This window comes from Ovis aries, chromosome 8 (assembly GCF_016772045.2).
Source record: "Ovis aries strain OAR_USU_Benz2616 breed Rambouillet chromosome 8, ARS-UI_Ramb_v3.0, whole genome shotgun sequence".
Classification (NCBI taxonomy): domain Eukaryota; kingdom Metazoa; phylum Chordata; class Mammalia; order Artiodactyla; family Bovidae; genus Ovis; species Ovis aries.
In genome coordinates this window covers 10,126,147-10,149,260 of record NC_056061.1, presented here as the reverse complement: position 1 = coordinate 10,149,260, position 23,114 = coordinate 10,126,147, and the positions used below count along the sequence as shown (strand labels likewise).

Here is a 23,114-nt window from a genome sequence, read left to right as displayed (position 1 = left end):
GCCTAATATATTTATGATCTGACCCTTTTCGATAACGTTTATTGACCTTTACTGTTTAATGCTGCGATGAGACTGCCATTCCTAGCATAAAAGTAACTAAGATGCATGTTTCCAGTTGGTGAGTGAGTACACTCCTTGCCATGTAGCAGACTGTTACAGATAAATAATCTATCAACAGTTATTCTCCAGGCCCCAGAGGAGTAATTACCATCCTGATGTAAGGAAGAAGTGGCTGTCCAGACAGCCTCTTGGGGAAAAGAGTTTTGTAGAACAGAGGGCTGGGGTTAATGATGCTGGATCAGAGGTGAGTACCCCAGAGGCCTTGACTGCTCACAATGGCTCTTTCGCCCTGAGGGGTATAAATAGGAGAGCTTACTGTAACTTGTTACCCATAAAGGAACTCTTGTTTCCTCTGTATGTGTGTCAATAACTTGACATCTTTTTTTTTTCCCCCTCAAAGAATTTTCATAAACCTGACCTATGTATGATGCGTTCTTTTGAAATAAGAGGCTTGAGGGCTAGATTCTAGTCAATTTCCATTTTAGTTCTGTTTTGTATAGTATTGTGAACTCATCACTAAGTTATTGATTGATTCTTCCTTATAAAAGTGATATTCAGGATACTGGATTTCATTCTGGAACTTAAGGTTAGATTCTGTTTCCTTGAAGTTAACCTTTTGGAAACAGCTGGTTTTGCTTTGTACTTTTGGTTTCACTGTGCAAAATGTTTATTTTTTGACGTCTACGACACTTCTCAAGCTTTAACAGTAATCCAGTTTGGGATAAGTCTCAAAAGAAAGTGGTGCATAGTCCGTGTGAGTGTCTTGCACAGTTTTGTCTCCTTATTTCTGCTGTTACTGCCCAGATGCTCTACCTCCAGCTTCATACCTGCTATACTGTTACATGTGCTCACATCAGCCTCATGTGAACACTGTCTAATGTCCTCAGCAGAGAAGAGCAGTTACCAGACTCATGCATCTGTATTCAAGCCAACTGTTTAAAGGTTCTGTCTTTGTGGCTGGTTAGGTCAGTGAAAGAGTATTTGTTTTCTCACATCTTATATTTAATGAGGGCTTCTCTGGTGGCTCAGCAGTAAAGAGTATGGGTGCAGGTGCAGTTAAGGAGATGGGAGAGATGCAGGTTCAATCCCTGGATCAGGAAGATCTCCTGGAGGAGGAAACGCCAGCCTGCTCCAGTATTCTTGCCTGGAAAATCTGATGGACCGAGGAGCTTGGCGGGCTACAGTCCATGGGATCACAAAGAGTCGGACACGACTGTGCGACTAACGTTCACTTTCTTTCAGTTTTAAATAAACCTTATCATTTGCTGTATTTGTTATAGTTAGATAGACTCTAAATCTGCAACTAGATCTAGACTATACCCTACTACTTTATTCCTCTTATAAAATTAGAATATAATAATATTTTAAAATAATTCTAACATGGCTTAGAAAATCTTTAATGGGCTTTAGCCAAAAAACAAAAAAGTGAAGACAGACTCTTCTCACCTATAAATGGGTATATACCAAAAATTTCTTTCTGAGGCAATTCCTTAGAACTAGAAGGATATTTCTCATAGAATTAATATTATAAATATCAAATAGATTTCCAGTCAAGTCCACAAAAATCTATTAATCTATAGTATAGTGTAGTCTACAAACTGACAAGATATTAGGGGTCAGTACAGGCAAAAATAACATAATTTTTTCTGGGAGAACTCTTTTTCTTCTCATGTTTGAAGTATGTTGATTTATAATATATATTGCTTTCAAGTATACAGCACATGATCCAGTATTTTTGTAGACTGTATTCCAAGTTATTATAAGATAATGGCTATAATTCCCTGTGCTGTACGACATATCCTTGCTGCTCATCGGTTGTATGCATAGTAGTCGTATCTGTTAATCCCTGCCCCTAACTTGCTCCTTCTTCTGCCTTCTGCCCTTCGGTAGGCACAAGTTTGTTTTCTGCGTCTGTGAGTCTGCTTCTGTTTGCATATGCGCTCACTGGTATTATTTTTTAGATTGCACGTGCAAGTCGTGCCATACAGTATTTGGCTTTCTCTGACTTATTCCACTAAGCATAATGTTCCCTAGGCCCATCCATGTTGCTGCAAACGGCAGAATTTCCTTCTTTTATTATGGCTGAGTAATTCTCTACTGTGCACATAGATATACACACAAACGCACAGATACATACACATATACCATATCCTGGAGCTTCCCCATAGCTCAGTGGTAAAGAATCCACCTGCAGTGCAGGAGGCATAAGAGATGTGGGTTCGATCCCTAGATCAGGAAAATCCCCTGGATTTAGGGCATGGCGACTCACTCCAGTATTCTTGCCTGGAGAATCCCGTGGACAGAGGAGTCTGGCAGGCTATGATCCATAGGATTGCAAAGAGGTGGACATGACTGAAGTGACTTAGCACGCATGCATGCATACAGCATCTTCATCCACTTAGCTGTTGAGGGGCTCTTGAGTTGCTTCCATGTCCTTGTTATTGTAAATAGTGCTGTTGTGAACATTGGGGTGCCTGTATCTTTTCGAATTGATATTTTTGGTTTTTTTTCCAGATATATACCCAGGAGTAGAATTGCTGGATCATATGATAGTTCTATTTTTGGTTTCTTTGGGAAATCAACTGCACTGTTTTCCATCATGTCTGGACCAAGTTGCATTCCCACCAATAGTGCAGGAAGATTCCCTTTTCTCTGCATCCTCTCCAACATTTGTTATTTGTAGAGTTTTTGATAATAGCCTTTCTGACAGGTGTGAGGTCATCTCTCTCTGTTTTTTTGATTTGCATTTCTCTAATAATTAGCAGTCTTGAGGATCTTTTCATCTGTATGTCTTTTGGAGAAATATCTTGGGTCTTCTGCTCATTTTTTGATTGGGTTGTTTTTTGTTTTGATATTTAATGGTCAGGAAAATGCTTTCTTTTTGAATTCAGAACTCCAAAAGATCAGTGACTTTCCTACATCTTTACAGGACTGAGTCTCGTAATACTCCTGGATCATTTAGTTGCCATATGCTTCAAATTCTGAAAACAAAAGCAGTAACGTTTATATCATTTGTGACTTGAACTTTTCTCACTCATAAATTAAGTACTTGAAAGAGCAGAGTCCATCTACATATGAATGATTTCAGTGATAAAAGCCTACCTTTTATGCTTTTTTTCATATATTATCTTATTTGATATTTACAAGAAACCTTTGATGTTTAAAGGCCAAAGATTATTACCCCTATTTTATAGCTGAGAAGACTGAGGTTCAAAAGAGTAATGGAAACACTCAGGGACTGGAGGAACTGGAGATGAGTCTTGGTTGTTTTGTGAGGTCATGTGCATGTCATTTAAACTCTTGAACTTCAGCCTACTTGTCTGTAAAGCGCATGTAATGAAACCAATTTTGGAACGTTATTATGAAGATTGAATGAACTGATATACATGAAATATTTTGATAACATAAGATATATTATGCAGACTTTCATTCTGCTCTGAAGATGAAGATCATGGTGGCGATGTATTAATAAATGGTCACCAAGTTGAAAAACTAGAATGGTAATGAGACTTATCTGTATGATACAAGGAAATGGGGAATGTTTAGCTTAGAGAAAAATCAGGAGAAAGAGTTAGATATTTACTAAAGGGCTCTGGTTGTTAAGCATAGATTTCACTCAGTTTAAAGAATTGGGGAGATATTCAAGCCCAGACCCTACAGTCACATGTTAGGAATATTGCAGGGGGGTTTAATTCTTAGGTTTCTAATTTTGAGGTTCTGTTGTTGAAATCTAACAAACATTTAGAGTTAGGCTGAAATTCTTGATCACTGATTCCAAGGTCTGAGAAGTATCAGTACTAGTGAGGATAGTCCTATGATGGAATAAAAATGGCAAAAAATGATTTTTAAAAATTGGTTTAGCAAATATTTATTAAGCATTTACCTTGTTGCAGGATGATGAGCTGAGCTAGGTGCCAGGGCATTACTAAACAGCCATTTCTGGTGTTTCATTGTTTGAACATATGAGATTCTGTTCTGTTTCCAATCATTCTCTCACCTTTTAAATATATCCCATGTCAGTCTTGATCATTCTAGGTCTTGGAAGGGAGGTGATAAAATGTTAACATTGCCCACTGCTTATGTTCTTGTTATTCCAACTGATTTATTTTCCAGTTTGATAGGAACTTTCTTGCCTAGATTTTAATTCTCCAGGGTAGAGTCAGAATGTGTTGAGATGACCTCCTAAAGAAAAAGGGAAAATAGATCACCTCATACAAAATGTGTTTTTGCATCATAGGCTCTGAGGATAAAATATGTGGTTAGATGAGTACCGTACCAGAACCCTAATGCTATTTAAATACATGGATGAGTGCATTGTGTGTATTTTATGTATTTAAAATTGAGATTTTTGTTTGAACAGTGTCTTTCATTTGGTGTATTTCATGGTGATTTATCGTAATAGACTGCTTTAAATCATCTGAAATAGCAAGACATATGAATTTCAACAATAACTTCCCCAAGGCTAGAGAAGTCAGCAGGAGCTCAAACCGCTAGGTAGACAGGTTTTTTTTCCCCCCAAACTCATATGCAAGTGTAAAACTTTTATGAGGCTGCTTTAACGAGGCCCTTTGGGATTTAGGGTTATTTATCTAAGCTCTTATTAAAAATGAAAACTTTTCTATGTTTAGCCCTGGAAAGCAAAACTGATCTTAACAATACTGTGAGTCGGGAGAGTGAATCCTGTTCTGCAGACTGATTCAAAAATAAAGTACAGAAACTTTGGGGCTAATGTCTTCAGCACTGATATGATAGGAAGGGGATAATAACATCAGAGCCAGTGTTTCAAGGTCTCCTTTAATTAAAACAAAAATTTAACTCTATTATGCTGGTAACTTAGGGTGTGCATGACTTACTGAAAGGACTTTCAGCCCGAGAGTCCTGTTTCCCAGAGCACTCTGGTGCCTCGTTGGAGTTGAGTTGCCCCAGGACAGTATCACCTGATACAAGGTCTGTGGGCACTTTTTCACTTATGGCTTCTGTACATGTTGAAGTCTTTGACTTCCCTCTTCCCTGCTGAGAAGAGGGCCATGAAAAGAAGACTGTAAGATTAATGTGCCCAAATCGCTCTGTACATAACCCAGCAGAAGAGCTGAAGCTGCCGCAGGAAAAATTTTGCAGTCTTAAAAACATGTTCAGCTTCTTTGTAGGTATGTTCTGGTTTGATGAGTCTGGGTCCTGCAGTGAATCTATTTTTAGACCCTGAGAGTTAAGATTTTAAATTATCTGTGATGCAGTACAATTATGGGGAGTAAAGACCTTGTGAGGGTAGAGAGCAAATGTTAACAAAATCAGGGACAAGATCTTCTGCAGCCTTTAAGAACTTAGCACAGTCAGTTTAGCTTGGGTGTGTTCAGCCCAGCTGGCAGAAATTTTAAGAGGAGAAGGTGAGTGGATAAATGGATGAATGTGTGGATAAAAAGGTGAAGTTGAGAGATGGATCGACAGATAAAACTAATTGTTGATAATGATTGTTGGTGAATAGGTTTCAGTGATACAGGGTGAGAATAAAGAATTGGACAAACAGACACGTCTAAGTGAAATTATGGCGACAAATGTGGAGTTTTAAAGACATATGAGATAAAAAATGAGAACTTCTTGCCAGTGAGCATTTGTGGATTGTTTCTTAAGGGTCTTACCTCAACAATTAACCTTAAGAGTACCAATGTTTAAGTCATTGGAAGTAGTATTTCGCTTAGTGGAATCTGGGAACTTCTGAGTTTCCACCTCTGATTCTGAGACAGTGCAGAGAAGAATAAGGGTGTGAAGCACACAGATAATATTTCTAATGAGGAAAGCGCCAAACCACCAGCTGGCAATTATGATGCAGAGCACAGAGGAGACAGAGGGCAAACACTAAGAGAGATGCCGATGGCAGGAATGGTGGCTGAAGGCCAAAGGGAGATACAGTACAAGCATAAAACTTTAAACAGTTTGGGAAAATGTCAGAATCGACTTCAGTTTAGAAACTTCTATTCTGGAAGACTCTCAAAGCAGTTGCAAATGGGAAGAAGACTGTATGTACACTTGGTTTTAACTCTTCAATTTGAGCAGCTGTTGTAACAGTTGAGTTGCTAGGCACTGTCAGGAATAGAGTATTTTAATTTTGGAGAAATCCAACTGTTAAAACAGCTGTTTGGTCTGATTAGACTTAGGCTGGCTCTACTTTGGTTACATGGCCTAATGGGATCATAGCACCAGGCAGATTGGCTGTTAATATAATTTTATTGGAAGTAACTAAAAGACGAATGGATGGTGGGTTGAACACCGACTTTCCAAAGAAACTACACTCCCTTGTTTATTTTGGGAAAGTACAAAAGCAAATAATACAGACTTTTACCTTGTTCTGACTTCATGGGAATTACCTGAAATAATTTTGCCTTATGTTCCTTGCATGCAGCCTTTTTTCCTGTGGCACTTAAAAGAAGTCTCCCTAGTTTTATTAACATCTGTTTATTGTCTCCTAATAATATATCTATTCAGGTCACCTCAAGTAGTATCACTTGTTTTTTGTTGTTGTTATCTAAACAAAGTGCTATTAACAGCAACCACCAAATATGTCAGTTTGTAAACATCACAATTTTTTATATCTAGAATAACTTGAGTGACGCTGACAATGACGAACATCTTGGATTTGAAATTTACCATCTCAGGTCCTTTTTTTCATGGAAAAGACCACTGATTAAGTTAGTTTCAGTAAATTTTTAAAGATTTAAAGTAGTTGTAAGATGATTTGATTGATTTCTTGTATGAAAAACTAATCTTACTTCATATAAAGCTTACGTCTATTGTAAACATTCAAAGATAAGTTTCATATATTTTCAAAGTGAAAATAGCTTTAACTTTTTATAAGATCATCAAAATAGTCATTTTCATTGTAAACATTTAAAACAATACAGGAAAATACAGTTTAAAAAAGCAAGAAGAATTATAATTTCAGTCTGCATAGGAAACTAATAACATTTTTGGCACCTTCCTTGTATATATCTCTTTATGTATATATACACAAAAAGATATGGTTGAAAGATTTTATTTTATATAAATTAATTTTAACTATATGAATTTTTCTCTGTTTTACTCTGTGTGTGTGTGTGTGTGTGTGTGTGTGTTTTAACTTGTGAAAATATTGTGACTGTCTTTCCATGTCAGTGTAGATTAGCAATCATCACTTAGGTCCTGATTTTGGAGGGTTTCATATTTTGAAGTAGTGACTTATTTCTGCTAGTTTCTAAAACTCAGTGTTATAAATATTAGAAAGCAGAATTGAAGATGATGCCTGGGATGTTAATAGGAGATGAACTTAGGTATCAAAAGTATACTTCCACTGAAAATACATGTTTCTTTCACTAACTAAAGCAAGTTTATAGGTTTTGAATGTTTATATCAATAACTTAACCAAGAAACCCAACAATAAACAAATGGGACCTAATTAAACCTAAAAGCTTTTGCACAATAAAGGAAGCCATAAACAAAATGAAAAGATGGCCCACAAAATGAGAGAAAATATTTGTAAACAAAGCAGTTGACAAGGGATTATAATGTCTTCAAAATGTACAAGAGCTCATGCAGCTCAATATCCAAAAAACAACCCAATCAAAAAATGGGCTGAAGATCTAAATAGCCACTTCTCCAGAGAAGACATACAGATGGTCAAAAAGCACATGAAAAGATGTTCAGCATTGCTCGTTAGTCACTTCAGTTCAGTTACTCAGTCATGTCCAACTTTGCGACCCCATGGACTGCAGCACGCCAGGCTTCCCTGTCCATCGCAAACTCCTGGAGCCTACTCAGACTCATGTCCATTGAGTCGTGATGCCATCCACCCATCTCATCCTCTGTCATCCCCTTCTCCTCCTGCCTTCAGTCTTTCCCAGCATCAGGGTCTGTCCCAGTGCTCATTATTAGAGAAAGGTAAATCAAAACTACAAGGAAGTATCACCTCACACCAGTCAAAATGACCATCATCAAAAAGTCTGCAAGCAATAAATGCTGAGAATGGTGTGGAGAAGAGGGAGCCCTACTACTCTGCTGATGGGAATGTAAATTGGTACAGCAATTATGGAGAACAGTATGGAGGTTCCTTAAAAAACTAAAAATAGAGCTACTTTATGACCCAGCCATCCTACTTCTGGGCATATATCCAGAGAAGACCTTAATTTGAAAGGATACATGCACCCCAGTGTTCATTGCAACACTGACATGGAAGCAATCTACATGGCCATTGACAGGACATTGGATAGAGAAGATGTGATACGTATGTATTAATACAATGGAATATTACTCAGACATAAAAAATAAGGAAATATGCTATTTGCAGCAAAATGGATGGACTTAGAGATTATCATACTAAGCGAAGTCAGAGAAAGACACATCGTATAATATCACATGTATATGGAATCTAAAAAGATGATAGAAATGAATTTATTTACAAAATAAAAACAGATTCACAGACTTTGAAAACAACTTATGGTCACCAAAGGGGAAAGGTGTGGGGTAGGGGGGATAAATATGAGTTTGAATTTAACATTAACAAACTACAATTTGAAACAGATAATCAACAAGGACCTACTGTGTAGCACAGGGCACTCTACTCAATATTCTATAATAATCTAAGTAGGAAGAGAATTTGAAAAAGAATGAATATATGTATATGTATAATTGAACCACTTTGCTGTACACCTGAAACTAATACATTATAAATAAACTATACCCCAATAGAAAATAAAAATTAAATTAAAAACTATAATAAAAAATACTTTAGTTATAAATGAAGTATTTTTGTTATTTTAAAATGAAGAATTAAATATAAGCTTTTTTGGTTTGACTGTTCAGAAACATTGTATTGCTATCTTTCTACTTTCTAGGCTTAAAAATGCAATCTTCCCTCATTTTAACATTCACAAATAATTTCTCATAATATAAATTTGTTCAGAGGATGGCAATATTTTTATATTCACCATATATTTGTATTGCTATTAGAATTTTTTTCTAAATGGTTATACTCATTAAGATATGCTAACACAAATGTTATGATATATAATTACTTCAAGTGAAACTTTTAAAGTATTTTATCAAAAATGGTAAATTAGAAATCAGACTTTAACCTAAAAAAAATGGTGATTCTTATTCTCAGGTCCATGAATCTTAAAAACATGCTAAATGAAAGAAGCCAGGGGGGAAAAAAAAAAGGCCATCATGTGTTGTATGATTTCGTGATTATGAAAGGATGTCACTGGACTTGGGAAGTTAGGTGGTCTGAGAAATATTCAAAATTCTGTGCAATGTTCTCTTTGTATAAGTGAACACTGTTGTAGAAAGAGAGTCCGTAGTTTTAATCATATTATGTAGACCTGTGACTTTAAATGGTTTAGAAATCACTACTTGAAAGCATTTAAAAAAATGAGTTTGCATTTTTTGTTCTCCTTTTATAAATATATAATAGGGTTCTATCACAACAGTTTAAGCCTTCTGCCTGTTAACTTTTAAAGATGTTTTTTGTTCATTAACAATACCACTTTAAAAAATATAAATCCCTATGGTTTATGAGTTTGGTTTAATTTCTTTAGATTTTTCTGGAAAGATTCTTTTTTATTGATTTGTTTTTTACTCCTATGCCGTTAGTATATCTTGACTTTAATTTTGAGTATGGCATAAGATTTTTTAATTTGTTTTCTTCCAGATATCCTTTTGTATACTTGACATTTTCTACAACAGAAAGTTTAAAAAAAATAAAAACAGAAGGAAGAGCTGGCCTCTTTAGATGAACTTCAAGTTAAGACATCTTTAATGATATTACTTTTAATTATGACATTTCTGGCAGGCATGTTTATAGAGTCAGTTCTCTTCTTCAGTGATAAGGATAAAGCCAGTTCTGTGTTCTCAACAACTGGTATCTTGCAGTATTCCAGGCATTTACAAAAAAGCAAAATCTCTTGACATGAATTAATACACTTAATTTTGAGATTGCTTTGTTGGTATCTTGTTTAAGCAAGACCATTTCTCCACATGTAAGAAGTCTGTATCTCTCTCTTGACAAGGTTGTAGGTCTTAGGAGCAAAGTTTGAAAGCCATAGCTTTTAGGAATTGTGTACCAAAACCTCTTCTCTCTGGAGCCCTTTAATTAAAAGAAAATTGAAGAATTGTGTTGACATTTGTGACTTTTAAAAGCTCATTTTTTTCCTGTGATTTTTGAAGAAAACACTGTAATTTCGAAGAAATACTGTTCATTACTTAATGAAACTTATTTTAAAATTTGTAAGCAGTTGTTGGTATGTGCATTTTTCAGGTTCTATTTTTAGAAATTAGTACTTTTAAAATATTTAAATATGGTGGAGTTAATATGACTTATCATAAATATGCCAGCATATTTCATTGTTTCAGAATTTTGTATTCTTCATAATATATAAGAATTTTTAAAATTTTTATTTTTTGTTCAAATCATGTTTTAAATGGTAGCATTTTTTTGATGATTCTAGCACCAAGTTTTTATCATTTGCCTGATTTAATATCTTGAGTGCTTAAATTAATGAGACTATCATTGTTATAGCTTTGAAATTGAACTTAATCTACAGATATAAACAATATTATATTTCAACTTCATTAATTGTCTGTTTTTAAGTCTTTTTTAGGACTAAAGTGTCCAAATCAACTACTAAAATATGAGAAAAATTAGTTTAAATATTTTCAAGTTGAGCTCTTTTATACCATACAGTATGTTGGGCTCTTGAGATAATTGTAATTTTTGGTAGAGGTGTTCAGTTCAGTTCAGCCACTCAGTTGTTTCTGACTCTTTGCGACCCCATGAATCACAGCACGCCAGGCCTCCCTATCCATCACCAACTCCTGGATCTCACTCAAACTCATGTCCATCGAGTCAGTGATGCCATCCAGCCATCTCATCCTCTGTCATCCCCTTCTCCTCCTGCCCCCAATCCCTCCCAGCATCAGGGTCTTTTCTAATGAGTCAACTCTTTGCAGGAGGTAGCCAAAGTATTGGAGTTTCAGCTTCACCATCATTCCTTCCAGTGAACACCCAGGACTGAGCTCCTTTAGGATGAACTGGTTGGATCTCCTTGCAGTCCAAGAGACTCTCAAGAGTCTTCTCCAACACCACAGTTCAAAAGCATCAATTCTTCGGTGCTCAGCTTTCTTCACAGTCCAACTCTCACATCCATACATGACCACTAGAAAAAACATACCCTTGACTAGACAGACCTTTGTTGGCAAAGTAGTATCTCTGCTTTTCAATATGCTATCTAGGTTCGTCATAACTTTCCTTCCAAGGAGTAAGGGTCTTTTAATTTCATGGCTGCAGTCACCATCTGCAGTGATTTTGGAATCAAAAATAAAGTGTGACACTGTTTCCACTATATCATCTCTATTTTGTCGTTTTTGCCTTTGTTACATTAAATGACCTATGTTTCCTAGAAGACTATATATCACCTTTCTATTTTCTCAGGTTCTTTCCTTAATATTGATTGGTGTCTGATTCAGTCTCAATTTCACCATTTTTATTAGAGGTGACTTTTTTCTCCCTTCTCATTGCCTCTTTAAAAATAGATAGGCCACCGTTGCTTCTCTAGGGAATTTTGGCAAGGCGAAAGTTTGGAAATAAGGATGGTGTGTCCTCTGCTTGCATTTGATCTCTTAGACTAAGGTCACCTGGTTGACAGCTCTGGTCTCCTAGGAAAACTCGTTCTCTCCCAGTACTTTAAAAATCACAAGAAGTATCTTGTTGATTTTATAGGTCTAACGTGATTGAGGCCTATGATATCTTTGTAGGAAATACCAGAAATAATTCTGGATTATTATAATCCTGTTTCTTAAATGTTGCTATCATTAAGAGAATTTGTATTGCTATTTGAGCTCAAGTATCACCTTTGGCTTAATCAATGCATACCCTAAATAACACATAATGAGTTTGGTAGTTGGTTTAAGACAAACTGAATTTTCTTCCTCTTTCCTTCTTGCTCTCTTTCCTTCCTAAATTAAAAAAAAAAAAAAAGTGAAAACATTAACTCAAGTTTTGGAGAAAAGTTACCTGTAGTTCTAACTTTCCAAAACAACTATTTTCCTTTTTCATGTAGTACTTTCTCTCTTTATCCATGGATGTAATGTTTCATGTGATTAAAGGAATACTTTATACAATTAAAATTATAAAGAAAATATGTAAATTTTAACATTAAAAAAATAAGTCCTGGGCCAATAAAGTGTATAATGCAGAGTGGAGGTAGGAGGAGAAGGACAGGATGAATATTAGGAATTTGAGCCATATTAGTTCCAGCTGGATTGTCTGATTTAAAAAATAAGACCGTTGAAATTATTAAAAAATGACATGTTCTAAGATATCTAAAATTTATCCTGTTATATGCCTTTGGATTTCTCAGTTTTGTGTGTGTGTGTAGAATTTTTTTAAAAACCTAGTATGCTTTTGACTTGTTTAAGATATAAAAGAAGAATGAGATTTAGACAGAGAGAAACATGCTTGAGTTTCTTTTCCATCACTGACTATGTGATCAGGACAACATTCTTCACCTTTCTGAGCTTCAGTAGGGATAAAAATTGTTGAATCACAGAATAATTTAAGATTAGACTCAAAAGGTAAATTTTGGATTTACATACCACACAAATATTTGTAATTGTGTAGAAACATGAATAACTATGAGGTTGGTACAAAAGTATTTGAGGTTTCTGACTGTGAATTTTAAATCATTGTAGCTTGGCTCAAACACATCTTTATTAATCAAAATAGGAACCATTACAGTCAACACATTTTTGCCATTGAGAAATAAGTTTATTTTTGTAGCATAAAAATTCGTGCTTCAGGATTCAGCAAACTCTAGGAAAGCGTTTCTTTTGCCTCCTGGTTGTGGAAGCATTTTCTCTGCAAAAAGTTGTTGAGTTGCCTGAAGGAAGTAGTAGTCAGTTGGCAAGAAGTCAGGTGAATATGGCAGATGAGGCAAAACTTCATAGCCCAATTCATTTAACCTCTGAAGCGTTGATTGTGCAACCTGAGGTCAAGTATCGTCATGCAGAAGAATTGGTCCCATTCTTGATCAATGACAGCTGCAAACATTGCAGTTTTTGACGCATCTCATCGATCTGTGGACCATACTTTTCAGATGTAATGGTTTTGGCAGGATTCAGAAAGCTGTAGTGGATCAGACAGGCAGCAGACCACCAGTGGCCGTGACCTTTTTTCGGTGCAAGTTTGGCTTTGGAAAGTGGTTTGGAGCTTCTTCTTGGTCCAATCACTGAGCTGGTCATCGCTGGTTGTTGTATAAAATCCACTTTTCTCCACATCTCACAATCTGATTGAGAAATGGTTCATTATTATTGCATAGGATAAGAGAAGACGATACTTAAAAACTTTTTTTTTGATTTGCAGTCAGCTCATGAGGCACCTACTTATCAAGCTTTTTCACCTGTCCAATTTGTTTCAAATGCTAAACGACCATAGAATGATCAACGCTGAGTTTTTCGGCAATTTCTCGTGTATTTGTAAGAGGATCGGCTTCAGTGATAGCTCTCAAGTGGTCATTATCAACTCCCAATGACTGGCCACTATACTTCTTATCTTCAAGGCTCTCATTTCCTTTGCAAAACTTCTTGAACCACTGCTGCGCTGTATGTTCATTAGCAGTTCATGGGCCACATGTATTGTTGATGTTGCGAGTTGTCTCTGCTGCTTTATGACCCATTTTGAACTGGATTAAAAAAAAATCACTCGTGTCTGCTGTTTGTCTAACACCATTTCTATAGTCTAAAATAAATATAAAATAAACAATGGCAAACAATGCCATTAGCAAAAAAAACCATAAAGCAAGAAATGTTTATTAAAATGATGTATAACATAGCCACATTTATTTAAGAATGTATTCCAATATCAAATGGCAAAATTCAACAATACAAAACCGCAATGACTTTCTGTTGTTATTCAGTCATTTAGCCATGTCCAGGTCTTCACAACACCACAGACTGCAACACGCCAGGCTTCCCTGTCCTTCAGCATCACCCAGAGAGAGCTTACTCAAAATTGTGTCCATTGAGTCAGTGATACCATCTAACCATCTCATCCTCTGTTGTCCCCTTCTCCTCCTACCTTCAATCTTTCCCAGCACCAGTCTCTTTTTTTCTAATGAGTCAGCTCTTCCCATCAGGTGGCCAAAGTATTGGAGCTTCAGGTTCAGCATCAGTCCTTCCTATGAATATTTAGGATTGATTTCCTTTAGACTTGACTGGTTTGATCTCCTTGTAGTCCAAGGGACTCTCAAAAGTCTTCTCCAGCACCACAGTTCAAAAGCATCAGTCCTTTCATGCTCAGCCATCTTTATGGTCCAACTCTCGCATCCATCCATGATTGTTGTTGTTTAGTGACTCACTCGTGTCCAACTCTTTGCAGCCTCATGAACTGTAGCCTGCCAGGCTCCCCCATCCATGGGACTCTCCAGGCAAGAACACTGGAGTGGGTTACCATTACATCCATACATGACCTAGAAAAACCATAGCTTTGACTAGATGGACCTTTGTCAGCAAAGTAATATCTCTGCTTTTCAATATGCTGCCTATGTTTGTCATAGCTTTCCTTCCAAGGAGCAAGCCTCTTTTAATTTCATGGCTGCAATCACCATCTGCAGTGATTTTGGAGCCCCCCCAAAATAAAGTCTCTCACTGTTTTGATTGTTTCCCAGTCTATTTGCCATGAAGTGATGGGACTGAATGCATGATCTTCGTTTCTTGAATGTTGAGTTTTAAGCCAGCTTTTTCATGCTCCTCTTTCACTTTCTTCAAGAGGCTTTTTAGTTCCTCTTTGCTTTCTGCCATAAGGGTGATGTTATCTGCATATCTGAGGTTGTTGCTATTTCTTCCGTCAGTCTTGATTCCAGCTTGTGCTTCATCCAGTACAGCATTTTGCGTGTTGTGCTCTGCATATAATTTAAATAAGCAGGGTGACAGCATATAGCCTTGACGTTCTCCTTTCCCAATTTGGAACCAGTCTGTTGTTCCATGTCCAGTTCTAACTGTTGCTTCTTGTCCTGCATACAGATTTCTCAGGAAGAAGGAAGGTAATCTGGTACTCCCATCTCATGAAGAAGTTTCCACAGTTTGTTATGATCCATACAATCAAAGGCTTTAGCATAGTCAATGAAACAGAAGTAGACGTTTTTCTGGAATTCTTTTGCTTTTTCTGTGTTCCAACAGATGTTGGCAATTTGATCTTTGGTTCTGTGTTTTGCATCAACCTAACAACATGTATAACTTACTGTCTTTTTCCACTATGATTATCATTTGTGAGATTGAATGTGTCCTTTTGTATAAATTTTGATGACTGGATACATTGGATAGATTATGTGTAAACTCCAAGATCTCATGAGGAAACTTGGCTTGTCCAAGGTCACGTGCTGGTGGGTAACAAGGTAGTACTAATGTATTTTGTTTTCTGTTTGGGTGTCCTCTTTGATAGATCACAGCATAGCCATCTGTCAGTATGTTGACACCTTAACAGCATTAATACATATATTTTTCCTGTACCACAGATCACATCAACATCATAACATAACTTGTTTCTGATTATAAAAAATAACACTTGGAAAATAAGAAAGAAGAAAATGTAAAACACAGGTTATTATATTCCTCTCATGGAAATAACCACTTATGTTTATTGTGTTACCTCTTAATTTCTTTTTTCTCACCGTAGAACTCTTTTCACTTACCATGGGGTACAGCTGTTTTCCCTGTGCCCATCTTACCACTTTTCTTATGTTTTAGAATATATGTATAATAAAGCAGCAGCTTAAGAATGATAAACTAACTTCCTACAGAAAAATGAAGATGCTTTTAACTGTATATTTTACAACTAAAGAGTTCACATACAAAAGAAACAGGCGTTGATCCTACTCCTGATTTTCTTAGAGAGGATACAATGCTTATGGTGTCCTCAGTGTGACAGGTGTGGAGAGAGCAGGCTCTGAACTCAGGCCTGCATGAGTGAATCCTGGTCCCATCACCCACTAGCCGTGTGATGTTGGACCATCACTTAAACTCTCTGACCTTTGGTTTCCTCAACTTTAATCGGTCTGCCTTTCAGGGCTGCTATAGGTTAGAGACCGGAGAAGGCACTGGCACCCACTCCAGTACTCTTGCCTGGAAAATCCCATGGACGGAGGAGCCTGGTAGGCTGCAGTCCATGGAGTTGCTAAGGGTCGGGCACGACTGAGCAACTTCACTTTCGCTTTTCACTTTCATGCATTGGAGAAGGAAATGGCAACCCACTCCAGTATTTTTGCCTGGAGAATCCCAGAGACAGAGGAGCCTAGTGGGCTGCCGTCTATGGGGTCGCAAAGTCGGACACGACTGAGCGACTTAGCAGCAGCAGCATAGGTTAGAGACAACAACCAAAAAGAGAGTGCCTGGCCCTCTGAATGGGTAGGCACAGGTGAGACAGCACTCAGAAGCAATCTAAGGCTTAAAACCTGTCCAAATTAAGCATAAATATAGAGAGCATGCTCTCACCATAAGCTAACTCTGTTCTGTTCTAAAACAATTTATTTGTGTAATTCACCATTTCCCTTTACTCCTGCAAATATAATTACTGGCAAAAGAGGAGTGGAAGATGATGAAAAGTGAAAGTGGCGTGAAGATGTTCTCTGATTGGCAGGAGCCTTAACTCTGAGCTACAGCAGCCCCGGTCCATGTGGCGGTGTTCCCTTCATCTTGGGACACCCTTACAGGATGAGCCGGGTTAAGTTTTGCAGATTAGTCACCAAGGGACATTCCCGCTCCAAGGCAGTTACTTGTTGAGGCAAGAGATCCAATTTAGAAAAAGCAAAGACCCTTTCAAGAAACTTAAAAAAATTTCAGGATAAAAATAGCTTTAGTAACGACCTATTGTGGGTGATGGGCCAGGGGGTATAGATTCTGAAAACTTAAGTTGTTTATTGAAGATACAATAAAAGTGAAAAATTGCTATTGCTTTTAGCCAGCAAAAAGTCAATACCTGGGTGTGTCTGAGGAAAAAAACACTAATCTTTATTTCCACACTAGCTGCAGAATTAGAGAAATCCACAGGCTGTGGTTTCCATGTCTGATTTAGGATCAATCCAAGATGTAGACACATACCAGATAAGAACGCAAGGAAGGTGGTGGTGAAGTGTTGTAATAGGTACAAGTATGGAGGGAAGCAAGTAGTTAATTCTCATGAGGGAAAAAGGAGGACGTCCCCAAGGAAGTGATACCTAAGTGGATCTTGCAGGATGGACAGAAGTTCACCAGGAAAGATAGCAACCTTCCAGGTTCAGAAGACTGTATGAGCAAGACACGGGGTGTGTAGTATAAATCAGTTCAGGGAATGAAAAGGAACAGTGTGGTCTGTGGGGCCTAAGGAGGTTGGAGGAGAGGCTGAGCTGCAAGCCACTGCACTAGTATGACATCGGGCTTTTACCTGAGACAGCAAGATTTTTATTTCCCGTGAAATATTGGGAATGTTATATGATTAGTAAAAGTGGAAAGAATAGCACAGCCATTAAATATAAAATAATAATTTTTAAAACACAGAAAAGGCACTCAGCTTGCTGAAACTAAGCCATTTTTTAGGAAAGTGGACAGTGTCATATTCTAGTCCTGCTAGTAGACAGATGCTTCAGAGAAGAGTTAACTCCCCACCACACATCAACAACGCATCAGCCTAATAACCTGTGGACCGTATAGCTAAACCATCTGCTGTGACTTGTCACATAAAGCATTAAACTCTGTATGCCCTCAGCCACGGATGCTCTTTCAACTTCCAGAATTCACCATTGATTTCGTTAAAGGTACCATTACAGAGAGAGGTTTAGAGAAAGGCAATACATAAAGAGTGTGTGTGTGTGTGTGTGTGTGTGTGTGTGTGTGTGTAAAGAGAAATATATTTATTTAATATACACATATGTTTCTCTTTAAAAACTAAGACAGTGGTAAGAGACACTTTGGTTAGGGGCTTAGGCAGGAAATACTTGAGTAAATAGAAGAGTTGATAAGAGTAAGACTCACACCGTTGTTGCTGTGTTTCTCCTAATGCTTTCCTGATTTTCCCTAGTGCTTAAGCACTAGATGGGGGTCCCAGATTCAAGGACCATAGAGAACACCTTCTGATTCTGAAGTTAGGAAACCAGGATCCAGAGCCAGCCTTAGCATTTTCTAAATATCTGCCTCATTTCAGACAAGTCTCTTTGCTTTTTTAGCCTTCAGTTCCCTCATGTCACTGTGGGAGGAATTTCGAGTAGGTTCCACAGGGAGTAGCAAAGCTGCTCCGTGGGCCTCTGTGGCAGATGAAGTGAGGCCTCCTGCCGACCTTTCCCCTTCCAGCAGAGCAGCTTTGTTCTTGTTTGCATTACGAACAGGGCTTTTACAAGCTTTTTTAATAAAAGGATTCTGTCATGTTTTAAGTGTTTGAAAAAAGCAGAGCTAGATATTTCATAAGGCATATCCAGGTCAGGAACAATTTCTGCATCTGGAAGATGGGATAACAATTGTTCCACGTCTTAGCATCTGGGGGTTGAACAAGATACTGCGTGTGAGACAGGACATAGAACAAAGGAAGCATTCAGTGTGTTATCTATTAGCACCCCCTGCATAGATCCCTCACAATGAGACTGCATTTCATATGACTCTTCACCTTTGAATATGAGATGTTGACCTGAAAAATAATTGCCTTATTCATTTGTTTTATATCAGAAGCACTATAAGAATGCCTTGTACATCTTCTCTGAATTTTTAGTATAACCGTTTTATTTCTGTTTCTTGTACATTGCTTTTTCTCTCCCACAGCAGAAAGTTTTCTCCTTATATCAGATTTTTGAAATACTTCTGGCCGAATGGAATGATGAAGTTGCACAAATCTGTGTGTTTCAGGCTCTCCAGCTTGTGGGAAAATGACATCAGTGTGCACTCCCTCACCCTGCCCTCTACAACCTGCCTGGAGCTGCTGTTGATACTGTCGAAGAGTAATGCCACACTGCCTCCTTCCCTCCGCTGTATGAATTCTTTCCAGGTAAGGACTGCTTCCTTGAGGGTGTCATTTCTCAGTTTGACTTGTCATTGTGTTTTAAGGATCCTGACTTTCATAGGAGCAGCCCATGGAAAGCTACATTTTCACATGATCTTAAACATAATGCAAGTATTGCCTCCTCTGACTCATTCTAAGTAAATGGACAAATGGAGCCTCAAAACTGATAAGGTGATTGTCAAGTAGTGGCCTAACCCATATCTCCCAAACCCTAGGATTGGTTCTCTTTATCTCCATCTTTCCTGCCTCCAAGAGAAAAGGCAAGAACATTCAGCAAAGACACTTGTGAATGCTACTTCCCTTTTCCTAGCTTTGCCCTGAAAGTGAAAGTGAAAGTGAAGTCGCTCAGTCGTGTCCGACTCTTTGTGACCCGACCCGTGGACTGTAGCCCACCAAGCTCCTCCATCCATGGGATTCTCCAGGCAAGAATACTGGAGTGGGTTGCCATTTCCTTCTCCAGGGGATCTTCCTGACCCAGGGATCGAACCCAGGTCTCCCACATTGCAGGCAGATGCTTTAACCTCTGCACCCCCAGGAAAGCCCTAGAACAAGGATTTTCAGCCATCATTAGTGTCGTCTGCTTTTAGCTTGCAGTCACGTTGCTGAATGGAGGATTAGCAGTGATCGTGTTCTACCCACTCTCTTCCCCTCTGTCCCCAGTCCTTCCCTCCTCTGAGATTTGTCTGTGCTCCTGGTATTGGATGTCCTCAAACAGAACGTCACATGTAGACTGACCACTAGGAAGAACCCCTTCCTGGTAGGCAGCTAGTTGTCACCAAGGTGGCATATGAGAATTCAGATGTTGACTAGTCCCTTCAAGTGTGACCCTATAGCTACCAAATGTTATCGAGCTTATCTCTAGCTCTCAGCAATGGAAAAATATTCCCAAGCCCTCTAATGCTGGTGAGCAGGCCACATGCATTGCTGAGAAATGAGTGAATCTGGGTGGTTGTTTCTACCTGTGAAGAGTCGCTGGTGGCCTAAGGTAACTTCCGAATCAGAGGATATTACTTGGTGCATCTCTGTGTTAAAACAAGATGTGGATGTTCCTGTGAATTACAGCGCAGGAATTTAGTTAAAAATAATAACTGTTCCATAATAATTCGCAACTGTATTCTCCTGGAATTCTGTAACATTGATTGTCTTTGTGATTGTCTTCCTGATAACACATTTTGGACTTTGGCTGTGGCATACCTGTTTGTATTTATCGTTACCCAACTGTTAATTCCAAGTTTTTGGATTCAAGGACCATAGAGAACAGATTCTGATTTTGTAGGAGAGGAAACTGAGATATAGAGAGATGGAGTCAGTTGGCCAGAGAACAGCCAGCATGTTAGAGACAGAGCTGGACTTGCCAGGCTTGTGCTGTGATAATGGAGTGGTCTCATCTACCTTGGAATGTCCACTACACCCCTTGAGTGTTAGTCACTCGGTCGTGTTCGACTCTTTGTGACCCCATGGACTGTAGCCAGGCTCCTCTGTCCGTGGGAATCTCCAGGCAAGAATACTGGAGTGGGTAGCTGTTCCCTTCTCTAGGGGATCTTCCCGACCCAGGGATCAAACTGGGATTTCCCACATTGCAGGCAAATTCTTTACCGACTGAGCCACCAGGGAAGACCTAATTATGTACTCATTTATGTATAATTTATGTACACCCCTTTTATGTACTGATGTACTAATTTATAATTAATTAGTACTAATTTATAATTAGTTTTTAGTATACTTCCCTGCAGGGCTTCCCAGGTGGTGCTAGCAGTAAAGAATCCACCTGCCAATGCAGGAGACTTAAGAGATGTGGGTCCGATCCCTGGGTTGGGAAGATCCCCTGGAGAAGAAAATGACAACCCACACCAATATTCTCGCATAGAGAATCCCATGGACAGAGGAGCCTGGTGGGCTACAGTCCATGGGGTCACAGAGTCAGACATGACTGAAGCAACTTAGCACATGTGCACATATACTGCCCTGAACCAGAACTGATTTGAAATTGTATGTATCAATCCATATTTCTTCTAAGTTTTGCTCCTTGGATTGAACACTGAATAACACAGAAGTTTGCCCACAAACTTTTATGGGAGATGCAGGGAACTTAATAGTGGTTATCTTTGGGGAGCGAGGCTGGAAGACAATTATGTTTTATTTCACTCCCTCCTACACTGTTGGTTGTTTTTATATGACAGGTGAGTGGGGAGCGAAAGAGATGACTCGGACTTGAAGGATTTTACAGTCTATTGGGGAGATAGAACAGTCATCCATGGGTGATATAAATTGAGAATCGTTTTATTACAAAGTATACTCCACACAAGTCTTAAAGAGAATAAAGGTAAAAGAGTAATCTAAGCCAGGCATAGGGGATTTGAGAGGAGGCCCAATTGTATATCTTCTACAGGACATGGAGGAAACCCAGCTCCCTTCGAGGATCTCACCTTGAGCACACATACACACACAGGCACAAAAGCCTAGCCCACCCTAGGTACCATCGGCGTTCGCTCCTGGCATCTTTCATCACGGGAGCTCTCGCCGTCTGGATGTTAATTACTGACTGTCTCCCTTGTTAGTGACTGATTTCAGGCCATTTGCCGAATATGATTGTCAGGGGCACACACGCTTTCCCAGTTTCAGTGGTACAGAGAAGCTGGGCACAGGTTCACGAACAGTGTCTGCTAAAGAGATGGTGTCCCTGCTGCTACCCCTGGAAAGACACACCAGGAACACTGCAGGAATCAACTTCCCCACGCAGGTCTTCACTCCAAGATACAGGATCAGTGAACAGGGTAGGATGTCTGTCAAGATTAGAAAGGGATGCTCTGCTTTTTCATCTTTGAAACACCTACCTCATCATTTATTACAATGACAAGGAACGGGGCTGCTAATGTTGCCTGCATTGAGAGTTTATCTTTTCAATTGGAAACTCACTTCAGTACACTTTTTTTAGAGACCTGTGTTGGCAAGAGTTATAAAGTAGTAGGATGACCCTTGTTAAAGATACCATCATTACATTTTCAGCTCTCTAACTTTCCAGGCCGAGTAAGTTACTGTGAGCAATCCTGCTTTTTCTGTAAAAATGTTATTCATTCAGTCTGCATTGCTGCCTGAGCTCTTATCGCTAGCAAATCCCAGAAGGACTGACTTATTAATTAGAGCTAATAATGTATCTGAAATTCTAACTTTTAAGTTCTTAAATTACAGTGTAATTCCCAGCCTTACAGGGATATCATTGGGTAGTTTTGTTATAATTTTCACTTCAGCCCTGGTCCAGTATCTTAATATCCCTGGTATTATGGTGAGCAAACAGAATGTAGGATTTGGTTGAGAATCACTGATGTATTGCTAAGCACATATTATAGTTGTTTGGGAACACATGCCCCAAGAAGAAGGATAGATTTACCATGTCAGTCCTTGCTTACAGTTGATTCCTATCACAATGAGAACAAAATTCAGGCTCCTTAATCCAGACCTCCATGGGCTGGCAACATCTGTCCTGGGTCTCATCTACTCACTCCCTCTTGCTCTGTTCTAGCCACACTGGCCTTATTTCCTACTTCCTTTCCTGATCTGGTCCTGGCCTCTGGGTCTGTGCACTGGCTGTTCTGTGTTTGCAGGAGAACACTCTGGACCAGACCTTTGCAACACTGGGTCCCCTTGGTTTTCAGATCTCACTTCATCTGTCAGTCTCTCCCATCAGGAAGCTTCCATAAGCCTCTTTTCCTTCTTTGTCAGAGGGCAGACAGAATGAAAACCACAATCACAGAAAACTATCCAAACTGATCACATGGACCACAGCCTTGTCTAACTCAGTGAAACTATGAGCCATGCCGTGTGGGGCCACCCAGGACAGACGGGTCATGGTGGAGAGTTCTCACAAAATGTGGTCCCCTGGAGAAGGGAATGGCAAACCACTTCAGTATCCTTGCCTTGAGAACCCCATGAACAGCAAGAAAAGGCAAAAAGATAGAATACTGAAAGATGACCTCCCCAGGTCAGTAGGTACCCAATATGCTACTGGAAATCAGTG

General features: G+C 38.7%; 1 protein-coding gene across 4 annotated transcripts in view; it reads left to right on the top strand.

Moving 5' to 3' along the window:
• The window catches only part of UBE3D (ubiquitin protein ligase E3D), a 329,217-nt gene that overhangs the window by 76,711 nt on the left and 229,392 nt on the right, over nucleotides 1-23,114 (top strand). For all 4 annotated transcript variants that reach the window (XM_060419386.1, XM_042253172.2, XM_004011125.5 and 1 more), the window contains one exon: nucleotides 18,946-19,084. In XM_060419386.1, the coding sequence (XP_060275369.1) occupies nucleotides 18,946-19,084 (139 nt within the window). The remainder of the gene's footprint in view (nucleotides 1-18,945; nucleotides 19,085-23,114) is intronic.